At 49.0% G+C, this 19,285-nt stretch overlaps 1 protein-coding gene across 1 annotated transcript; it reads left to right on the top strand.

Annotated features, from left to right (window-relative positions):
- The first annotated feature begins 516 nt into the window (after positions 1 to 516).
- Positions 517 to 19,059, top strand: LOC128345847 (perilipin-3-like). The gene is made up of 8 exons (XM_053298417.1): positions 517 to 557; positions 8,498 to 8,559; positions 9,836 to 10,031; positions 10,572 to 10,654; positions 13,286 to 13,796; positions 14,404 to 14,603; positions 15,211 to 15,330; positions 16,851 to 19,059. The coding sequence occupies exons 2-8, from the start codon at positions 8,515 to 8,517 to the stop codon at positions 17,517 to 17,519; spliced, it is 1,824 nt and encodes a 607-aa protein (XP_053154392.1). The 5' UTR covers positions 517 to 557; positions 8,498 to 8,514; the 3' UTR covers positions 17,520 to 19,059.
- The last annotated feature ends 226 nt before the right edge of the window (positions 19,060 to 19,285 follow it).

Genomic DNA, 19,285 nt, shown 5'->3' with positions numbered 1-19,285 from the left:
CTCCACCAGGCAGACGGACTCCTCCTTCCCCTGAGTTAGACGCTTCCCTTCAAAGTCTACAGCAGGCATCCCTGTGGGCAGGGGCAGGGCCCAGCCAGCCAATCCCTGCAAAGCTGCATCCAAGGTTTTGATTGCAACATTTTGCTAAACACAGGCCAGTGCAAGTATTTAGGACTTCATTACAGCGGCTAGCCACCCCTGCCTCAGATCAAAAGCTGCTTCTACTACCCCAATGTATTCCTTGTGTTTGCTCAGGGGCTCCCCCTGCTGCAGGCTTGTGGGATCATCAGACATCTCTCTCACCTAGTTTCAAAGAGTCCAGGTAATAACAGAGGTAGGAGGTTGCCAGGTTTCGGAAGGCTGCCTTGCCAGCCATTCCTCAGGATTGCAACATCTGCCCTTCTGCCGCTCCATCGTGACTGGGCAGACCAGAGAAGGCGAACTCCTGGACCGGCTTCGCCTCTTCCCCCTGTCACATGTCGGACAATTACCTATATTAGAAGGTGTGTCAGCAGGCAAAGTTTGCAGCGGAGCCCAAGGAAGGGAGAAGAGCAAAGGTAAGCTTCTTGTAATTTCCATGTACTGGGAGATATCGGGTGTGCAGTTGTGTCCCTTGGTGTCCGGGACAAACCAAGGGATTGCGGTGCCTAAAGCAAGGTACGAAATGCCATCGTGCCCCGGTGGGGGCTGCAGGATCCAGAGGAAAGAGTCGTGGCGCAGAAAGGGTCAGGCGGCGGAGTAGAACCAAGAACTTTAATCGTTTGAGATAAGCATTGGTGCCAGAGGTGCTCTTACCCCTGGACTTCAGGGCAAAGTCCAGGGCCTCCACAGTCCCTGGGGGCCCCCAAATCCTCTTTAGTCTGTCCTGGGTGGTGCGGTTGCCCGGTGGAGCATGATGATGCTTAATTTGCAGGGGACAGGGGCCTCCAAAGGCCTTTAGGTCCAGGCTCCAAAATTACCTAGGCGCACCTCTGATTGGTGCTTGCTGTAGCTCCTTGTTTGTCTGTCCCACCTCCAGCCCAGGACTGGACTAAAAAGTAACTAAAGGACCAGTCAAGAGTTGGCCTGGATCAAGGAATGGGTTAACCCGAAACAGCACATCAACCAGCTCCCTTGCAGGTCTGGAAAGAGCACTGGGGGGCAGGGGGCGGTTTCCAGCAGTCTCCCCTACTCTCCTGGTACTCTTTGCAAGCTTTTCGAGGAGTGTGAGGAGAGAGGTGCTCCTTGCTGAGCATGCCAAGGTCGGATCGGTCCCAGTCGGATCGGGCTGTGATGGTGATGCTGGGAGCGGGGGGGGGGGGCCTTGCCGCCCTGCTGGCTCTCCAATAATCTGCCGCCTGAGGCAACGGCTTTGTCTGGCCTCGTGGAAGGGCTGCCCCTTCTTGGTGTGCAAGAACCAGGAGACCATCCATCACTCACTCAGAAACTCAGCTTCTAGGCTGAAAGAATTCTAGTATACACACTAAAAAAAAAACCCCAAATATTAGACAGGTATATTCCTCTCTACAAAAAGATATCCAAAGGAGAGGTAAAGTAATACCAGGGTGTCGCCAAACATGAGCTGCGAAGCTTAGTCGTTAAGAGTATTGGTGATACTCTTAAAGTATCGGACTAGAAGATCTGGGCTCGAATCTCTGTTCAGCCTGAAGCTTGCTGGTTGATCTTGGACCAGTCACCATTTATTTATTTATTTATTTATTTATTTCCCAGCCTAACGTCCTGTGGGCTTCCCAGCTTGGGAAGTCTGGTGGGCCACTGTGTGAAACAGGATGCTGGACTAGAAGAGCCTTGGGCCTGATCCAGCAGGGCTCTTCTTCCCTCTCTGAGTTGTTTTGAGAATAAAATCAGAGGGGGACATGTGTGCTATGCAGACCTCCTTGGAAGAAAGGCAGAATAAATATGCAGTTAAACCATAAATTGATCTGGTCACCATAATTCACGTCCTAGTCACATCCAGGTGAGGCTGGTCCTCATGGGGGTTGCCCTTGAAAAGAATTTGGAAACGACAATTTGTCCATTATTAACTGGAGGGTGACAACATGGAAGAGATGAGAACATCAGAACAGCCCTGCTGGATCAGCCCAAGGAAGCCCATCTAGTCCAGCATCCTGTTTTGCACAGTGGCCCACCAGATGCCGCTGGAAGCCACAGGCAGGAGTTGAGGGCATGTCCTCTCTCCTGCTGTTACTCCCCTGCAACTGGAACTCAGAGGCATCCTGCCTTTGAGGCTGGATGTGGCCCTCAGCCATCCGACTGGTAGCCATTGATAGACCTCTCCTCCATGAAGTGAGCCAAACCCCTCTTCAAGCCATCCAGGTTGTTGGCTGTCTCCACATCTTGTGGCAGAGAATTCCACAAGTTGATGATGTGTTGTGTGGAAAAGTGCCTCCATTTGCTGGTCCTAAATTTCCTGGCAATCAATTTCATGGGATGACTCCTGGTTCTAGTGTTATGGGAGGGGGAGGAGAATTTTTTTCTCCACACCATGCATGATTTCATAGACCTCTATCATGTATCCCTGCAGTTGTCTTTTTTCTAAACAAGCCCCAGGTGTTGTCGCCTTGCCTCATAAGAAAGGTGTTCTAGGCCCCTGATCATCTTGGTTGCCTTCTTCTGCACCTTTCCCAGTTCTACAATGTCCTTTTTTAGATGTGATGACCAGAATTATACGCAGTATTCCAGGTGATACTAATTGTTCCATTATTAACCGGAGGATGACAACATGGCACATACCTCCAGCTGGTGTCAACTTCATGGGCTCCCAATTATTTTCTGAGACCACTCCAAGCCCTGATTTTGACCTCTAAAGCCCTAAATAGGGAGGGACTGCTGTCTCCCATATAAACCACACTCACTTATATTATTCCTGAGGCCCTAATGCACACCTCTCCTCTTCTGGAGGTTCAGTGTGTTGCTATGCAAGATGAAGACATCTTGGTACCCGAATCTAATAAGCTTCAGCTGGTCCAGAATGCTGCCACAAGAATGCTCATGAGTTCTATCTATCTACATTTATATCCCGCTCTTCCTCCAAGGAGCCCAGAGCGGTGTACTACATACTTGAGTTTGTCTTTCACAACAACCCTGTGAAGTAGGTTAGGCTGAGAGAGAAGTGACTGGCCCAGAGTCACCCAGCAAGTCTCATGGCTGAATGGGGATTTGAACTCGGGTCTCCCCGGTCCTAGTCCAGCACTCTAACCACTACACCACGCTGGCTCCAGAGTTCTAGTCACTGTTCAAGTATTACACCCATCCTAGGGAAACTTCACTGACTGCCAGTTTGTATCCAGGCTAGATTCAAAGTCCTGGTTTTGATCTTTAAAATCCGACACGTTGTATTCTGTTTTATCTAGTAATATTTTATGTTGTGTTGTTGAGAAGTTTGTCCCAGTAAGGACTCTGTAGAGAGTGTGGGGAGTGGAGTCAGAAAGAAAAAGGGAGGAGAAGGAGAAAATGGAGTTGTTTCTGAATAAACCTTTAGTTAAATCTACATAAGATTTGCATCTATGCGGGAAGCCGCTATAAAACACACAGCTTGGAGCTGGGGTATCTATCAGACCACATTTGCCCATTTGAATTTGCCAGTGTCCTTTGCTCATCATCTTGAGCCCTGCTTGCGGCCCTACCATAAACTGGGATTCAGTTGGTGGGGACAAGAGACAGGGCCTTTTTGGTTGTGGCCCGTCGGCTTTGGAATGCCCTCCCAGAAGAGCTTCAGCATGCTCCTTCCCTTAGGGTTTTTAAAACAGATCTTAAAACTTACTTTTTAAAAGAGGTTTTTTTAATGTGGCTTACTACAGTTTGGTGGGTTTTTAATTTTAATTGTGTTTTATTATGTTAAATTTTATATTACTTATTTTTATTGTTGTGAGCCAGCCCTGCTAACTGGGCAAAGAGGCACCTTTTTAATGTGGTGATTTTCTTTATTTAGCAGGGGGAGAGTAACTAGTCCTATCCACCCCCAGGACAGTACCTCCAGTGACTGTTGCTGGTGTATCTCTTATGGGTTTTTTTTTAGATTGTAAGCCCTTCGGTGACAGGGAGCCATCTTATTTATTTATTATTTCTCTATAATTAGGGATAATTAGGTGTCCCTAAGCCCTAGCTGGCGTTGCTACATTCCTTTTGCTGCTGCCGATCTTGTAATATTGCTGTTTCGTCATATATGTAGTGGTTTGTTTATAAATTGTTGTGAAGTCATCTTGTGGATCCCAAAAGGTGGCAAGATGAAGCAGAAGTACTGCATTCTAAATAGAACATAAATGAATCTGAGCCAAAAAACTGAATATACATTCTCAGACTAAGCCCCTGTGGGTGGTTTGGTGAACACAGCTCTCCAGTGTGGAACATAGGAAGCTGCCATATACTGAGTCAGACCATAGGTCCATCTAGTTCAGTATTGACAACACAGGCTGGCAGCAGCTTCTCCAAGGTTGCAGGCAGGAATCTCTCTCAGCCCTATCTTGGAGATGCTGCCAGGGAGGGAACTTGGAACCTAGATGCTCTTCCCAGAGTGGCTCCATCCCCTAAGGGGAATATCCTACAGTGCTCACACTTCTAGTGTGAAGCAGCAGTTATAGCTGAGGACCTTCTCGACTTCTACTTCCAAGAGGTTTTTAGAGGACATGGAGGAAGAGAAAGGTGATACACAGTGAGGACTGAGGAAACAGGAGGAATTCCGGCCTCATTCTGAACATAGGAGCTGCTGCTCTATGCTGAATGAGACCATTAGTTCGTTGAGGCTAGTGCTGTGTACCGCTGCATTCTCCAAACACCTGGTAAAACCCACTTGAAATTGGAGCTTCGCTAGTATGCCCCAGTTGACAAAGAATGTTTGAGAGTAAGAATTGTCCAGCCATAGACAAATTGAATGATTGAGGAAGGGCTAGATCTCACTGGCACAGGACCCACTTTGCATGGAGAATGTCCCAGGTTCAATCTCTGACAGCATAGGAACATAGGAAGCTGCTATATACTGAGTCAGACCATGGTTCCATCTAGCTCAGAATTGTCTGCTCTTCTCCTCTTCCCAGAGCTAAGCAGAGTCTACCCTGGTTGCATTTGAATGGGAGCACTGTAAGATAGTCCCCTTAGGGGATGGAGCTGCTCTGGGAAGAGCTACTAGGTTCCAAGTTCCCTCTTTGGAATCTCCAAGACAGGGCTGAGAGAGATTCCTGCCTGCAACCTTGGAGATGCCGCTGCCAGTCTGTGTGTAGACAATTCTGAGCTAGATAGACCAATGGTCTGACTCAGTATATGGCAGCTTCCTATGTTCCTATGTCGTTCAGCAACAGCTGGAGAACAAAGTTTGCGCACCTCTGCCATACCCTGACTGGCCGCAATTTTCCAGGGTTTCAGGTAGAGGTCTTCCTCAGCCCAACCTGGAAAACTTCCAGGGGATGAACCTGAGATCTTCTGCATGCAAAAAAGGTGCTTTACCACTGACCTACTACGGAGGTTCCTCCCAGCCATTATGCAACACTATAATTATTAAACATTTTCACATGACCAGCGTCCCTTCCATCTTCAGGAACCTTGTGAGCTCCTGATTTTCAGTGCTAGGTGAGTAAAAAGCAAAGTTGGAGGTAGGGAACGCGATTGTCTGCTAAGTCCCAGCTGGGTAGAAGGAGCAGACCCTACCCAGATTCCATCTCCAGCTTTTGAAGGGGGTAGAAGGAAAAACTGCCCTCTCCGGCTGACGCTTGGCAGATGAGAAGGACAGGCTGAAAGCCCACCTAGTCCAGCATCCTGTTTCCCACAGTGACCCACCAGATGCCTCTGGGGAAAGCCCGCAGGCAAGAGGTGAGGGCACACCCTCTCTCCTGCTGTTGCTCCCCTGCAACTGGTATTTGGAAGCATCTTGCCTCCGAGACTGGAGGTGGCCTATAGCCACCAGACTAATAGCCATTGGTAGATCTTTCCTGCATGAATTTATCTAAACCCCTCTTAAAGCCATCCAGGCTGTTGGCTGTCACCACATCTTGTGGTAGAGAATTCCACAAGTTGATGATGCATTGTGTGAAAAAGTACTTACTTCTGTCGGTCCTAAACGTCTTGCCAATCAGTTTCATGGGATAACCCCTGCTTCTAGTGTTGTGAGAAAGGGTCAAAAATTTCCCTCTATCCACTTTCTCCACACCAGGCATTATTTTATAAACCTCTACCATGTCTCCACCTAATGGCGTAGCGGGGAAGTAACTTGCCTAGAGAGCAAGAGGTTGCTAGTTCGAATCCCCACTGGTATGTTCCCCAGACTATGGGAAACACCTATATCCGGCAGCAGTGATATAGGTAGATGCTGAAAGGCATCATCTCATACTGCGCAAGAGATGGCAACGGTCAACCCCTCCTGTATTCTACCAAAGACAACCACAGGGCTCTGTGGCCACCAGGACTCGACGGCACAACTTTACCGCGTCTCGTCTTTTTTCTAAAATAAAAAACCCCAGGTGCTGTAGTCTTGCCTCATAAGGAAGCTCCCAACCTTCTAGCTTGCTTTTGCTAACACGCAGCTGAAAACTGGGAGCACCCACAGCTCCCAAAGTGGGGTAGGATGCTTTACCTACCCAGTTAACAATCATGTGAACAAGCGTACCCAGTTCTATGTTGAATTGTTGATATCTGCAGTAGAACAATTATGGCCTGGTTCACACAGTAATTTGAATCTAGATGTAAGCATAAGCATGCTTATGTGAACCCACACCAAGGTGGTTTTTGCCCTGAGATGAGTCTGAGATTCCTGCTTTGGTGTTGTTCACACAATTGCGCTATTGCCAGTGACCCACATTAAACCTAGATTAAATTGATTGCGGGAAACAGGCCTGAGTTTCCTTTCCCTCACCTTAGTGTATCTTTAACGAAATGAACAAATGCCCTGTGGGTTTAGGACAGCACAGCACAAGCCATAGCGAACAGCCCATGCAGTGCCAGAGAAGAAGGATCTTTACCAAAGTATGATGGTGTGGGTGTGGGTGGGTGTCCAGGCAGTTATTTTTGGCATAAGAATTGGGACGGATTACGAAGGTTCACTTGTGGGATGCTGAAGGGTGTTGCCACACTTGAAAACAAAAAACTGAGTTGCTTACTTAATGAGGTCTAGTAGCCCATTATATAAACTGGGGCATCAAGGTGGGTGGTATGGGTGTGGCGCCTTGGACAACAAAGGGCACGTTATGAAGTCACAGGCCGTGTGCCCACAGGTCTCCACCGAGCACTCTCTGCTTTCCCAACCACCCACCCACCCACCTTCCTCAGGCTGAGTAGCTCCCTGACAATAAAACCCATGGCATCATGATACACTCTTTTGGGCAGTCCAATCACACCCCTATCAGACTCCTCTGACTTTAGTCCATCTAAGTCAGTGTTGTCTGCTCTGGCTGGCAGCAGCTCTTCGAGGGTCTTTTGCAACCTAGCGGGAGAGGCCCAGGGTTGAACTTGGGGCCTTCTGCATGCAAGGCAGCGGGTGCTCTACCACTGAGCAACAACGGTCAGTCTAAAGAGCAGGAGTTCAGTTCCCCATCTGCCGTAGATGCAACTACCCACTGCCTCAACCTCAGAGCAGCGTTGCATGTGGTTGGGATGTGGGGAGGACTGGGGAAGTGCCTGTCAGTTTGGCTTCCTCTTTTTTGCATCGCTGAGCTACTTTCTCTCCTGTGAACTGAGGTTTGGGCAGAGGGCTCTTTAAGCTTTTCACAGTGGCATCCGCAAGAAAGCCTCTCCAAAACCCTGTCCATACTTTGCAGCTCAGCCACTCACTGCCCTATGAGAGGAGAGCCGGTCTTGTGGTTGCAAGCATGACTTGTCCCCTTAGCTAAGCAGGGTTTGCCCTGGTTGCTTATGAATGGGAGACTAGAAGTGTGAGCACTGCAAGATATTCCCCTCAGGGGATGGAGCCGCTCTGGGAAGAGCAGAAGGTTCCAAGTTCCTCTGGCATCTCCAAGAGAGGGCTGAGAGAGACTCCTGCCTGCAACCTTGGAGAAGCTGCTGCCAGTCTGTGTAGACAATACTGAGCTATATGGACCGAGGGTCTGACTCAGTATATGGCAGCTTCCTATGTTCCTAAAACTCACTCTAACACTCTGCCACAGTGTGTAATACGGGCAAAGGGCGCTGCCAAAGCTTCTGTTGCTGTTTGTGCTGGAGAGGAGTGGGGAAGAGCCCTTTACCTTGGGATTCAGAGTAGACAGAGCCACTATTGCTAGCCTGTAAATGACTTGCCTAGCAAGTATGACGTTGCCGGTTCGAATCCCCGCTGGTATGTTTCCCAGACTACGGGAAACACCTCTATCGGGCAGCAGCGATCTAGGAAGATGCTGAAAGGCTTCATCTCACACTGCGCGGGAGATGGCAATGGCAAACCCCTCCTGTATTCTACCCAAGACAACCACAGGGCTCTGTGGGCGCCAGGAGTCGACACTGACTGGACGGCACACTTTACCTTTAAATATGAATCGTTGCAAAGGTCTTCAGGTTTTCTGCTTTTTGGCTTCCTCTACAGTTGCATTGGACTTCGTCATGGCTACCAACTTAGGAGATAGCCAAGAGGCTCCAAAGATCGAGGTAAGTATATCCACACCCCATTATTGTGTGTCAGACATATGACCCCGAAGCAAAGGTGGAAAGACTAGACAGAAGGAATCATTAAGTGCAGATCTGACCCAGAGGGTGCAGCCTATCAGGAAGAGTACGACACCTTCCTATTGAAATGCAGAAGAGCAGCCCGTTTTCTGAGAATCCAAAACAAAAGGAAGTTTCTAGTCCTTAAGACTGAACGTATGCGGCGGGCAAGGGTGGCCCAGGTTATTGTGGCAGCTCCTGAGGCGAGGTGCAAAATACTGCTTTAGCCCACAACCCTGGGCAGGCCCCTTTCAAAACCAACCCTAACAAACTTTGAAAGTGCGTGGGGGGCAGGGAAGGGGGAAGGCTTTCTGCAAGGGGGTGAAGTTGTAAGAGGGTGAAGGCGTGTGAAAAAGAGGTACTCCTTGCAAGGGTCAGATCAGTACCAAAGAGATGCTCTGAGAGCAGCTGCAGCAGCAGCAGCGGGAATCTTGCTGATCAGCCACCCGAGGCAAATGCTTCATCTCACCTGATGAAAAACCCACCCCTGAATGGGGGCATTCATCTGATCAAGGGAGAAGGGGAGGGGGGAACAAGCACAGGAAGGAAGGGATGAAAACCACGGAGCACAACGTTGATTGATTCTGCTCAGTGTGTTTGGATGAAAACTCTTCATCGGGGGGCACTCCAGAAACAACTCGCCGTGGGTCTCCCACCAGCTAGATTGGGGTGGGGAACACAGGAAAACTGCCGTATATTGAGCTACCACAAGACCAGCTCTCCTCTTCAAAAACATAAGACAGACACCAGCAACAGTCAAAGGAACATCGGAAGCTGCCATATACTGAGTCAGACCCTTGGTCCATCTAGCTCAGTATTGTCTACACAGACTGGCAGCAGCTTCTCCAGGGTTGCAGACAGGAGTCTTCCTCAGGCCTATCTGGAGATGATACCAGGGAGGGAACTTGGAACCTAGATGCTCTTCCCAGAGCAGCTCCATCTCCATATCTGACAGTGCTCACACATGTAGTCTCCCATTCATATGCAACCAGGGCGGACCCTGCTTAGCTAAGGGGACAAGTCATGCTGGCTACCACAAGGCCAGCTCTCCTCTTGCAGCAGGAGGTGGGGGAGGTGAGAAGAGAGGTGATAGGGGTTGACTGCTGCCTTGGAGGGGCTGCACAGATCTAGGAAGGAGATCCTCAGGAGCTCAGGGGAAAGGAGATCTTGACTGGTGTCCTGGGTGATCTTGACACTCTTGTGCTCTTCCTCCTCTTAGAACATTGTGACCAGGGTAACCAGCCTCCCCTTGGTCAGTTCGGCATACGACATCTGCAGCTCCTTGTATAACTATGCCAAGGGGACTCATCCATACATCACCACCGCCTGCAGCATCGCAGAGATGGTGGTGGCCGTAGCCGTGGGGGGCGCCATTGGGGGCGCACAGCCGCTCATCAGCCATTTCGAACCTCAAGGTGAGTGCCAAGGCCTCGGCAGCCAGTTAGAGGGTGAGGCAGCCCCACGATCCTTGCCCGAAGCCTTGGAGTTAGAGAAGACAATACTGGACTAGATTGACCCGTGGCCCAGTTTGGCAGCCCTTAATGGAATGACAAGACGAAGCAGCTCGCTTCTCTGAAGTTCTGCTCAGTATGCGGCGCACAGTGCCAAAACTGCACCGCCAAGGTGCTAGCCCTCATGTTTAAAAATATACAGGCAGTGGCTTGTACGGAGGCCTTGCCACTCTGCTGCTTATTGAGTAAAAAAGCACCTAATTCTAAGGCTATGGCTCTCTCCCTTCTGTCTTTGCGATGTAACTCTGCAGTTTGGACTCTCAGTTTCACACTGATGGATGTTTCCTAAACATTATTACCGCAGCAGCAAAAATAGCCCAGTGTGTGGGGCAGACGTCAGTCTTGTTACTAGCCTCAACTTCCACTCACTGAGTTGCAACGTTTGCTATCCTAACCCGGTTCAGAGGTGGCAACTCAAAAATGTGCCTATCTCTTTCTGCCCAGTTGCAGCAGCGAATGAGTATGCCTGCAAGAGGCTGGATGACCTCGAAGAGACCCTGCCATACCTTCACCAACCAACTCACCAGGTAATTGTGTCCTAGGCAGTTCTTGTGAAGGATGCTTACATGCTTTCTGTGTTGGGTCTATGATGTTGTATTTTAATTATGTTTTATTGTAACCCACTCTGAGACCTGCGGGGAGACATGAAAGAGGTCTATAAAATCATGCATGGAGTGGAGAAAGTGGATAGAGAAAAATTCTTCTCCCTCTCACATCACACTAGAACCAGGGGTCATCCCATGAAATTGATTGCCAGGAAATCTAGAACCAACAAACAGAAGTACTTTTTCACACAACACACAACACATCATCAACTTGTGGAATTCTCTGCCACGAGGTGTGGTGACAGCCAGCAACCTGGATAGATTTAAGAGAGGTTTGGATAGCTTCATGGAGGTCTATTATCATCTATCAGCGGCTACTAGTCGGAGGGCTATAGGCCACCTCCAGTCTCAAAGGCAGGATGCTTCTGAGTACCAGTTGCAGGGGCGTCACAGCAGGAGAGAGGGCATGCCCTCAACTCCTGCCTGTGGCTCCCAGTGACATCTGGTGGGCCACTGTGTGAAACAGGATACTGGACTAGATGGGCCTTGGGCCTGATCCAGCAGGGCTGTCCTTATGTTCTTAAGCAAGGCAGCCAGAGACACAAGCCCACAAAGAAAGCTGTTGAACCAGCAAAAGGCTGATGCCCACTGCAGGTATTATATAGCTGCTGCTACTATGAATATTTATGTTGGGGGTTGTAATTTTTACCCCCAAGTAATTAGCAGAGCACTAAAGAATCTACCCACTCCAGTTACAGAATAGTTGCAGAGTTTTGTTGTTGCAGCTATTTAGAGAAGATACATGGAGATCCTTGTAGAACTAAATACTAAGTATTAATCGGTGAAGTACACTTTGGATAGGAAAGACCTAACCCTAATATATAGAGCTACATACTGAATAGGTAGGGAGAGAGAGAGAGTTGTTTCCATCTGCTCTCTAAGAGGAAAAGCCGGGATTTTGACTCTCAACAGGAAATACCTGAAGAGTCAGATCAGGGGTCATAGAGTAGAGACAGGTAGAACAGCTAGGGAGACCCTTACTCACTATCTCTACACCATGCAAGCATGACTTGTCCACTTAGCTTAGCAGGGTCCACCCTGGTTGCATATGAATGGGAGACTTGATGTGTGAGCACTGGAAGATATTCCCCTCAGGGGATGGAGCCACTCTGGGAACAGCATCTATGTTCCAAGTCCCCTTCCCTGGCAGCATCTCCAAGATAGGGCTGAGAGAGATTCCTGCTTGCAACCTTGGAGAAGCCGCTGCCAGTCTGTGAAGACAATACTGATCTAGATGGACCAAGGGCCTGACTCAGCAGAAGGCAGCTCCCTATGTTCCTATCTTCTGACGTTACCATGTGAGGGGACTAGGACCTCTTGATCTGAGCCTTCGGGGAGAGCTGGGTGGTCCCTCCCCAGGGTTGGGCTTTCTAATTTCCTGGGTCAGGGTGGGACACCCCTCGTCTGAGGTTGGGTCTGCAAGAGGCAAAGAGTCTAACTGTGGTGTGACCAGGGGGTCCAGTCAGTGGGTTCACATCCAGGGGGTCTGCTGCCCTCCTCAGGTGTGCAATTTCATTGGGACCCTCTTTAGCTCCTGTCCCCTGTTGGGAATTCTCTCTGGCAAGAGATACCCTTCTATTACAGCAGAGTGCACAGTGGCAAAACACAGCAGAGTCTGCCTGGGCATGTGTGTTTGCTGAGAGCAAAAGAAACTTGGAGCCAGTTCATAGTTTCAAATCAATATAAGGAGTCTTTATTGGAGAACTCCATTCTAGATAGGAAAGTGGAGAGATAGGATCTCTAATCTAGCTAGCTAGCTGGATGCAGAGAGATGGTTTCTGCATCTCTGCACACGTGGTGCAAGGAGAAAGGAGGGTGCATGTGTGTGGCAAAGGAGAAGAAAAAGGGAAGAGGAAGAGGCAGGTAGGCAGGAAGTCCCTGAGAGTAGCAATCTACATATCAAAGGGATAGTGTCAGAGCAGTAGAGAAGGGATGACCAATGTCTTGACCTCTCTAGCCCTCTGACTCACTAGTCTGTCCCCCTCTGTCATTGAGACATGAGACAGTGCAGAGTCCTTCATTTCCAACATCCCCTAATCTTGCTGAGGCCCCTCCTCATCCAGGAGCTCTCTCAGGGCCAGTTTGGAGAGTGTGTTTGAATCACTCTCTTCCCTCACCTCCTCCTTGGGGGAACCAGGGTGGATCCTGACACTGTCGTCCCAGCCATGTGGTACCTGAGAGACAGTCCTACAAGGTAGGACTAGATGGATTGTGGAATGTGCTCCCTGCTGAGTTACGATCCTCCCCATCTCTGGCTATTTTTTTTTAAAAATTGAAAACTTTTTTTTTACCCAAGCCTTCTCAGGTTTTTAATTAAAAAGTACTGTTAATTTTATGGTTTTTAAATTAAGGTATTGTTTTAACTTTTATATGTGTTATATGTTTAACTGTTTTAACTTTTATATGTGTTTTAATTGTTGTTAGCTACCCAGAGACGTAAGTTTGGGCGGGGTATAAATTTAACAAACAAATAAATAAATACATATTCTCCTCCTCCCGCCTGAATATTCTGTTGCCTGATGCTTTGTCTCCTTCTCCGCTCCACCTTTCTAGGTCTTTGAAGATGGTGTCAGCTTGACCAAATCAGTGGTCTCTTCCACAGTCAACATTGCCATGGACGCTGCCAATGTGGCCAAGGAAATGGTGACCGAGAAAGTGACCAAAGCTGTGGACCTCAGCAAGGACATCGCCCAGGACAGCATCACGTTGACCAAATCGGTGGTCAACAACGCCGTAAATGTTGCCACCGAAGCCAAGGACCTGATGACCCATAGGGTGGCTGATGTGGTCAATTTGACCAAAGAGACCGTCCAGGACAGTGTCGACTTGACCAAATCAGTGGTGTCTTCCACAGTCAACACAGCCCTGCAAACGGCCCATGGAACAAAAGATGCTGTGACCGGCAAAGTGAACAGGGCGGCAGGGAAGCGCTGTGGGGCCATCCAAGAAGGCCTGGAGATGACCAGCTTCATGAGACAGAGGGTGGCAAAGAGAGTGGATTCCATGCTGGAAAAGACGGAGGAGATGGTGGATCACTATTTGCCCATAACTGAGGAGGAGCTGGGTAAGAACAGGGTTGGGTGCAGGGGTGTAACTATGATAGGGCAAGGGGAGACAGTTGTCTGGGGGCCCACTGCCTTGGCCCCCGCCCCCGAGTCAAGTCATATGACTGACTCCCCCAGCTGTGCACCCGCCTGGGCTTCCTTCAGTTGTATTCATCCTCCGAAATTGATGTGAGTGTTAAGACCAGAACAGCTTGTCTTTCTCTAGTACCATTTAATGACTTGCATCATCCACAATAGATTTCTTTACTTCATGAGCTGAGCTTCAGTGATGGGGGCCCATTTTAAAATCTTGTCTCTGGGCCCACTCCAACCTTGCTACGCCCCTGGTTGGGTGCTTTGTACTGGCCAACAACAGTGCCGTCATTTTATGTCTTCTAGATTGAAATGCAGCTGTGGCCTCGTTCACATACATCCGTAGTGGTGTGGGAACTGCTTCTCCTGGTGTGATCCCACCCTAATCTGTCGCAACCCTTCAGATTCTATCCTGTCCCTGCCCTCCCCACAACCAAATTCCTTTATGCTCTGCCCCCCACGGTCCCCCATGCGAGTATTTTAAAAATCAACTCTTCAGAGAGCCTTATTTGCTGTTCTTTCTTTCTTTTGCAGTGAAGTTGTCCACAGAAGTTCAGGGCTTCGATACGGCTTCTGCGAAGGACCAGAAGCAGCAGCAAAGTTACTTCGTCCGGCTGGGGTCCCTCTCCAACAAAGTCCGTCATCGGGCCTACCTGCATTCTCTGGACAAGCTTCGCCTTCTTAAGGAAAATACTCAGGATACGCTTTCCCAGCTCCAGTTGGTAATTAACCTGGTAAGGCCTGCTTCTCTAACCATTTCTCCTCCTGACCAAGGACAGTCTCAGTTTCTTGGCCAGCAGAGCCAGACAATTTGGGGGAGGCCACAGGCAGGGTATGAAACCAGCAGCTGTCTTCCATTATCCCCCCCACCCCCAGCAACAGGTATTCAGAGGCACACTGCTCCTGAGCATGGAAGCTCCATTAAACTATCATAATTATTAGCCAGCTGGTGGTCTTTAGGTTGCCTTTTGTACTCCAGCCTCAGGCTGGTACTACACTCTTTTTGTGTTTTGTAATAAATGTTTTAATTCGTTTTAAAATTGTTTTAAATGTTTACTTTAATGTTTTAATTGTTTACATCTGTGTTTGCTTCCTCCCTGGTGTTTTTTTGTTTTTTTACCAACTTATAGCTCTTTATTTGTTCTGTCATATTTTAGCCTATGTATTTGTTGTTGTTTATATTCTGCTTTTAACAAGAAGTCTTCTAAGCAGTTTATGTAGGGGAGATAAGAAGAAAGGTAAGCAGCTTCGAAAGGCGGCTCCAAAATTCATAGCTGCATGCATGCATTGCTATTCCCTTTGGCTGTTCCTACCCACTGCTTTCTTTCTCTACCTTGGCAGATTGAATATGTGAAGCAGGGTGTGGGGCAGCAGTTCCAAGACGCCCAGCAGAAGCTGCAGGAGCTCTTGCTCCAGATCCAGCCGACAGAAATCCAGGCCACAGGAGACACACCGCCAGAGGTATCCCTTGTTCCAATGAACGTTCTGCAGGGATACAGAAAGTCCGTCCTAAAATGTCCTGCCCGTCCTGGAATTGAGTGTAAAGGGCCCCTCAAAATCAAACATCCCTCTAGTTTTAATAGCTTTATTTTTACATACAATGATAACCCGCTCTTGGAGGCTCACTTGGAGAGGGTTGCAGTTCAGGCAAAGATCAGAGCACAGGAGCATTCCCTAACAGGACATTTAGCTCGCTTCTCCACCAGAATGGAACGTAGGAAGCTGCCATATACTGAGTCAGACCCTTGGTCTACCTAGCTCAGTATTGTCTTCACAGACTGGCAGCGGCTTCTCCAAGGTTGCAGGCAGGAATCTCTCAGCCCCACCTTGGAGATGCTGCCAGGGAGGAGACTTGGAACTTAGATGCTCTTCCCAGAGCGACTCCATCCTCTATGGGGAATATCTTACAGTGCTCACACATCTAGTCTCCCATTCATCTGCAACCAGGGCCGAAGTCCAGGGCCTCCACAGCCCCTGGGAGCCCCCAAATCCTCTTTAGTCTGTCCTGGGTGGTGTGTTCACTGGAGGAGCATGATGATGCTTAATTTGCAGGGGAGGGTGGGGGCCTTCCAAAGACTTTTAGGTCAAGGCTCCAAAATTACCTAGGTGCACCTCTCATGGAAGGTGTGCGTTCACACATTGGTCGGATTCATGCTGAAGTCCGTGCTTTACTGCAGGTTTACTGTGAGACTTTACTGTGAGTTCGAATTTGCCCCAAAAACCCAACCCAAAACCGATGCAAAAAGCGAATATCTTTACCCCAGACATAAATCGGGCTAGACTCTAATGCGCAATGAAAAACCTGAATGTGTGTGAAGTGCTCCTCAATATCTCACACATACCCAGCTGGGGTACGCCTCTTCTCTCCCCCTTTCCCCCAAGGGACACCCCTTCCGCCACTGCCTGGCTTGGTGCGTCGTCTGAGAGCACGTGTGTGGCACTATCGGTGCCTTGGCAGATTAGCCAAAGGATTCTGAGCATCCACCTGCAGATGTGGGAGGGACCTCAGGTAGCAAAATGCCCTGGACTGCCTCAGAAGCGAGAGCAATGCTTAAAGAGCATAGGAAGCTGCCATATGAGTCAGACCCTTGGTCCATCGAGCTCAGTATTGTCTACACAGACTGGCAGCAGCTTCTCCAAAGTTTCAGGCAGGAGTTTCTCTCAGCCCGATCTTGGAGATGCTGCCAGGGAGGGAACTTGGAACCTTCTGCGTGCAAGCAGGCAGGGGCTCTTTCCAGAGCAGCCCCATCCCCTCAGGGGAATAACTTACAGTGCTCACGCATGTCATCTCCCATTCATATGCAACCAGGGCAGACCCTGTTTAAAAAAGGGGACAATTCATGCTTGCTACCACAAGTCCAGCTCTCCAATATAGGGGTTCAGACCCATGAGGAGTCCTGTGTTTTTCATATGTAAAAGTACGAGGAGAAAGTTGCAGTTTATTTCTTCATTATACTTATATCCCACCCTTGTACCCTCAGCAGGTCGAGTCGCACACTCTAGTGCTGCTTCGTGTGATCACCCAAGACCTGGGACCAACCTTCCAGAGGATGGTCTCCATCATTGAAGGCCTCCCCAAGAACATCTATGAAAGGCTGGACCAAGCTGTCCACAACATCCATCAGCTTCACACTTCTTTCTCCACCGTCGCTTCCTTCCAGGACTTGACCACCACTGTCCTGACTCAGAGCCAGGAGAAAATTGCCCAGACCCGCGAGGCTCTGGACGCCCTGGTAAAATACGTTGCAGAGAACACGCCCCTGAACTGGGTGGTGGGACCCTTCTGGCCCTCACCAGTTGCGGCCACTGAGAAGCTGATGGAAACGGAAACGTCCAAGTCTGACAGTCAGGAGATGGCAAAGACGACTCCTCAGGATGCAGGGGAGGCAATGACTGAGATGAAGGAGGTTACGGCCCCCAAACCGATGAAGGTTGTGCCCAAACCAGCAAAGGAGAAGGAGAAGGAGAAGGAGGAGAAGGCAGGGGACGTGAGAGAAGGGAAGGCCAGAGAAAGCACCAAGGCCTTGCTGGAGGAGGCGCCGTCTGATGTGCCAAAGAAAGCAAAGAAACAGATAACAGAGGCGGCAGCAGAGAAGGCAGGCAAAAGTTCTCTGAATATGGCATCCGAAGCTCCAAATGAGGGGCCATAAATGTTGCAATGATTTCAACAGGAGTTGCTGCCTAAAAGGAACGGGCTTGTCTTTCAAAATGACAGTGTAGACCAGGCATGTGTCTCGATTATTCTCCTATTGTGTGCCGCGCAAGAACAGCCTATGCAATCGGCCCTTTCTGCCCCTTTCACCTGAAGCCCCCTCCGACACACGTCTAAAATTTCTGCTACCTAAAATGGCTCTGCCCTTTCTCCCTTGCTTCCCCTTATGCCTGGAACTCCCTTCCAGGGTCCTCATAGAGTTCCTGCTCCTTTAAATTGCTCTCCTTTCTCTCTTGCTGCCCCATAGGTCTGGAACCCCCTCCCAGAGCTTTATTATTACTATTATTATTATTATTATTTTTACATTTATATCCCGCTCTTCCTCCAAGGAGCCCAGAGTGGTGTACTACATACTTGAGTTTGTCTTTCACAACAACCCTGTGAAGTAGGTTAGGCTGAGAGAGAGAAGTGACTGGCCCAGAGTCACCCAGCTAGTATCATGGCTGAATGGGGATTTGAACTCGGGTCTCCCCGGTCCTAGTCCAGCACCCTAGCCACTACACCATGCTGGCTCCCTTAAATGAGACTACCCACTCTCCCTTCCTGCCCTTTATGCCTGGAACTCCCTCCTGGAGCATCTGTCTGGTACTACCTTTCTATTTGCCTCCAAATCTGCATAGCCCACCGTTTAACCTCTTAGCTCACACTCTCAGCTTCAACAAAGGCTAAAGTAAATGCATCCTGCGTCACTATTGTCTCTCCCTTATTTTTCATTTCCATTGGTTGGCGGCCTCCCTGTCGGTTGGGGGGTGGGGGGGATAGATTGTAGGGCAGAGAATGTGCCTCTCCAGGGATGTCTTTTACATAGTTAGCTGCTTGATGGTGCCATATATTATAATATTATAATAATGTACCCCATGTCTACGAGTCTGTCTTTCTCCTGAGTTGCTTGTTGGTGCAGGTGGCAGAAGTACTTTCTGAAGGGTGCGGGGGAGATAACAGACTGTATTTGGGGAACCTGCTACATTTAGTCTGGAGGAAAGCCCCCCCACACCCGATTCACCTTATTTTCTGGTAACTGTGTAGAAGAAATAGCAATCCTTTCTCCTGCTCTAGGTAGACAGAAGTGCCTTTGTGACACTAGCCGGTCCATACCTTCCTCTCAGGTCTATCTGCATGTCCAGCAACCAAAGCACCACATATGAAGAGGAACAGAGTTTCATGCTTAACAAGAACAGAAGCAAATACGGACAGACTAACATGAGCACAGCTATTCAAAAAGGATTCCCATGATTTGGTGCGCGTTTGACCAGTAAATACCAAACTACTGGTTAGTCTGGGGAACTGTTCATACTAAAAGGATGTACAGAATCCTATGAGCAGGATTTATTGTGACAGCGGTGAATTTGGCCCTGTGTGTGTGCACAGCACTGTCCAAGCGTTGCCCACAATTTCCCCTGTGTCTGCCATTCAGATAGGCACGCACAACATGCCAGCATGGTATGACACACTGCAAAATAAAGTCGCTACTGCTTTGAAACGAAGGCCTGTCATTTTCTTTCTATTGTCCAGCTTGGAGTTTGTGGGAACCTGGTAGGGAAGAAGGGGGAAAGTTCTGGTTCTCACTTTAAGGGAGATCCACAGTGCAAATTGTCGGTCCATGCCTGTTTAGGTAGGAAGAAGCTGCCTGCCTTATACCAAGAGCTCAGAATTGTCAGCCCTGCACATAAGGCCCAGGGACCAGATCCGGCCCACAAGGTCATT

The sequence above is a fragment of the Hemicordylus capensis genome, chromosome 2 (genome assembly GCF_027244095.1).
Source record: "Hemicordylus capensis ecotype Gifberg chromosome 2, rHemCap1.1.pri, whole genome shotgun sequence".
Lineage (NCBI taxonomy): Eukaryota > Metazoa > Chordata > Lepidosauria > Squamata > Cordylidae > Hemicordylus > Hemicordylus capensis.
Note: the sequence above shows the minus strand (reverse complement) of the source record. Positions and strands in the feature narration are given on the sequence as shown.